This window comes from Physeter macrocephalus, unplaced genomic scaffold (genome assembly GCF_002837175.3).
Source record: "Physeter macrocephalus isolate SW-GA unplaced genomic scaffold, ASM283717v5 random_235, whole genome shotgun sequence".
Lineage (NCBI taxonomy): Eukaryota > Metazoa > Chordata > Mammalia > Artiodactyla > Physeteridae > Physeter > Physeter macrocephalus.
This window is the reverse complement of record NW_021145521.1, coordinates 2,144-6,269: the sequence shown is the minus strand read 5'-3', so window position 1 is coordinate 6,269 and position 4,126 is coordinate 2,144. Positions and strand designations below refer to the sequence as shown.

The following is a 4,126-nucleotide window of genomic DNA, read 5'->3' as shown; positions in this document are numbered from 1 at the left end:
GGAAGACATAAATGGGAAAAACAGCCATTACTTGCCTGTAATTATCAATATTTATTAATAAACTTTATAATTAATTAAAGGTGGTCTCATGTAGGAAACTTGGCTTTACTCGCCCAAAACATACCTTAACTATTCTGCACATGAATAGATCTGTCTATATAGGTGAGAAGTGGCAGAGCATCACCAGTAGTAACCCAGACAGCCTGGGATCACATCTACAAGCTGTGTGAGCTTGGACAGACTCACAGCCTCGGTACCTCAGTTTCCTCATCTTATAAAACATCAGCCAGTGAGAGGACCCACCTCACAGACTTGCTGGGGAGAATAAAGCAGTAAATACATGAGAAGAGCTTAAAGTGGAGCCAAGCATACAGGAAGTGCTCAGTATGTATCAACTATAATTATTATGAACAGTGGTTGAGAAAAACATGTTTGCAATTCCAATTTTCAACAGCAAACGAAGAATGGTTTTATAATTGCTAAAGGAATACATATCATTTAATAACAGACTAAGGAAGCCAGAGAGAGTTTGTCTAAGTCCCAGATGAGGAAAGAAGCTGAGAAAACAGAAGGGAAGGATATTTGTGCAGAGAAAGAGGGGAAAAAAAGACAGGGAGAGGAAGGATATAATGACAAGAGAGTGATTGAAGAGCAACCATTAGAAACCCTAGTATGGGGACTTCCCTGGCAGTCCAGCAGTTAGGACTTCACCTTCCAATGCAGAGGGCATGGGTTCAGTCCCTGGTGGGGGAGCTAAGATCTGACATGCCTCCTGGCCCTAAAAACCAAAACTTAAAACAGAAGCAATATTGTAACAAATTCAATAAAGACTTTTAAAAAAATGGTCCATATCAAAAAAAAATCTTTAAAAAGAAAGAAAGAAACCCGAGTATGAACTCCTAACAGCAGGCACTTGTATGGATACCTCTGCCAAGCTTGCAGCTTCCAGACGAAGGAAAAGGTGTGTTTTGAGTTCATTCCTAGAGTGCAAAAGAAAGACCAACACACAGAAAAGATGAAAGGTGTAGAAAACAAACGTAGCAATTGGCTCAGGAGAGAGGGCTGGGCAGAGTCATCTCTGGCACTGGCCCACAGGTGGGTAAAGTCCTCAAACCCCTGCCTGCAACCCTCTGGGCTAATCAATGGCCAGCAATGACGCTGGGAAAGCCTACCCTGCTCGGGGAAGCCCGGTTGCTCACCATTCTCAGCTGGGCACTTAAAAGCCACCATGGAGGGTGCAGGCACCGCTGTCCCAGGTGGACACCACTCTGGACACCACCCAGAGGACAGTGGAAGGCAGGCCCTGCTGCAGCACCAGGCACCAGAGACACATTGTAGGTGAGGAGTGAGAGGAGAGAGGCTGAGGGTAGGAGGGGGCCCATCCTGTCTCTTCCCCTGCGTGTGTCCACAGCCCACGCTCTGAGCGTCAGTCCCTCTGCGAGTCTAACCACAGGCAGGGGCTTGGACTCGGGGCCTCCTTGAGCTCGCTGACGTCCGTCGCGTCCTGCAGGAGCAGAGATGGGGCCGCGTGGCGCAGCCGCGGTGGCCGTGGGGCTGTGGGTCTTGGTGACGGTGGGCGTGGCGCCGGACCCCGAGGTGGTGGAGCCTCCGCGGCGCCTCCTCTCACACTACCGCTCCCTGGACCCCCGGGCGCTGCTGGCCATCAAGGCACTGAGGGACCGCTATGTGAGTGATGCTCAGACACCCCCGCCCCCTGGGCCCCGGGCCCGCAGGGCTCGGAGACACCAGTCTTTGTCCCGAGGGGCCCTCGCGTCCTAGCGTCCAGCAGGCACATCTCAGATTTCAGGGTCCAGAATTGTGACCACGACATCTTCCCGGAGGCCCCGGTGGTCAGCTCACGCACGGCCTTGGTGCGGGGCACAGAGGGGCGCCCCCTCCAGGCGGACTCGGCTCCACATCGGGGCGCGGGCTCCGCACGGGGAGCGCGGGTGCCTTTCAGCCCAGCTCAGCCATCGGAGCGCTACCTGGTTCGGACACGATAAGCACAACCGTCCAGGCAGTCCCCAGCCACGTGCAGGAATCTCCGACGTCCCAGCGCTTCAGGGGCCCTTGCCAGGAGGCTCCGCGTCACCCCAGCCCTTGCCCCGCAGGAGGAAGAGACGCTGAGCTGGAGGCCGCGCAACTGCTCGTTCCGCCGGAGGAGGGACCCTCCGCGGCCTTCCGTGAGGCCCGAGGCCGGCGGGCGGGGTGGGGGTGGGGGAGCGCGGGCTGGCGCGCGGCCCCGTCTAACTCCCGCCGGGCCCCCGCAGTCCCGTGCGCTGCTCCGCCAGGTGGCCCGCGGCCTCGCCGACGCCCAAGACGTGCTGAGCGGCCTGCCGAGCCCCGAGCTGTTCCCCGGCGTCGGCCCGACCCTGGAGCTGCTGGCGGCCGCGGGGCGGGACGTGGGGCTTCCCTGGTGGCGCAGTGGTTGAGAGTCCGCCTGCCGATGCAGGGGACGCGGGTTCGTGCCCCGGTCCGGGAGGATCCCACGTGCCGCGGAGCGGCTGGGCCCGTGAGCCATGGCCGCTGAGCCTGCGCGTCTGGAGCCTGTGCTCCGCAACGGGAGGGGCCACAGCAGTGAGAGGCCCGCGTACCGCAAAAAAAAAAAAGGGGGAAAAGCCAATAAACGGTGCAGAGTGTGGACCACAGTGAGGCAAGGGAGGCACCTAGGGCGCTTACCTGAACCTGAGGGGGGCTGGCTCGTTAAATTTTGCACCCGAGACACCTTGCTTCCTCACCCTAGTCCCAGCCCCGAAAGGGTGACCACTGTGAACAACTAGAGCTCATTGGTACCCAGGACCCTCTAAGGAGTTGAGAAATCATGTAGAACATACCTCAGAATTGACTCACTGAGGAAAAGGGAAGCAAAACTATTTAATCACAAACTCCTGACCCTCACTGGTTGGAGATCGCCCATGGGGAATTAATCCTGGCACTTCCAGTCTGTTCTGCATGCCCACAGGAGAAAGACCTCAGATGGAGAAGCAGAAAGATACGGGCACATGAGGTGGGAAGCTGTCAGTGCGTGTGGGAACCAGATGTACAAGTGAGAGAGAAAATGAGCTGAAGCGATATGGTGGGGGCACCCGCTTGGGGCTACAGCAGCCTCGAAAACCTCCCGCAGAGAGGATGTGTGTGAGCCTTATGGTGATAGGGAGCTGGAGGCAACCTAAATGTCCATCCCTGGAGGAATAAATAAGTGAAGGAGTGCCTTTGGCACACCATGGACTACAGCACAGCAGTTAGAGAACTTGGCGGCTTCCCTGGTGGCGCAGTGGTTGAGAGTCCGCCTGCCAATACAGGGGACACGGGTTCGAGCCCTGGTCCGGGAAGATCCCACATGCCGCGGAGCAACTAAGCCCGTGCGTCACAACTACTGAGCCTGCGCTCTAGAGCCCGCGAGCCACAACTACTGAGCCTGCGTGCTGCAACTACTGAAGCCCGCGAGCCTAGAGCCCATGCTTCGCAACAAGAGAAGCCACCGCAGTGAGAAGCCCACGCACCGCAATGGAGAGTAACCCCCGTTCGCCACAACCAGAGAAAGCCCGCGCGCAGCAACGAAGACCCAACGCAGCCAAAAATAAATAAAATAAATTTATTAAAAAAAAAAAAGAAACAGAGATTGATATACACCACTACATGGAGAGACCTCAGAAACATACTGTTAAGTTTAAAAAAAGAGGGGGAAGAAACAGAACAAGATTTATAGCCCAATCCCTTTTATGTAAATTGGAGACATATGCACACACAAAATCACAAAGTATAAAGATATATCTTCGCAGCTATGTATCAAGCGCATTAAAGTGGGTGTCTGTGAAGGGGAGGAATGGGATAGAGATTGGGCATGAGGCTGGGGGTAAAACCTTAGAGGGTCTTTCATGGGCCAATTGTGATTCTATATTATGATCCGAAGAGTATGATTAGTATCTTTCTGCACCTAAGGGCCAAGAAAAAAATAAAGGAATGAAAAATGTGAAGTGCCTGTACATCAGAGCAATTCCCTTCTCGCTACACAATGATTATCACCGCAGGGGATGATGATAGCAAAGAGACCAGACTCTGCCTGCCTTCTGGAAGCCCTACTCACTGCCTTCTTTCCAGGCGGCCCCTCCAGTCCCCAGCACGC

The 4,126-nt window shown here is 54.8% G+C and overlaps 1 protein-coding gene across 1 annotated transcript; it reads left to right on the top strand.

Moving 5' to 3' along the window:
• Window positions 1-1,518: 1,518 nt before the first annotated feature.
• Window positions 1,519-2,402, top strand: LOC112067309 (interferon lambda-4-like; the record flags this gene model as incomplete). The annotated part of the gene is made up of 3 exons (XM_028484790.1): window positions 1,519-1,686; window positions 2,112-2,183; window positions 2,271-2,402. Coding segments are annotated over exons 1-3 (372 nt in total), but the record flags the coding sequence as incomplete, so codon positions are not given.
• Window positions 2,403-4,126: the final 1,724 nt, after the last annotated feature.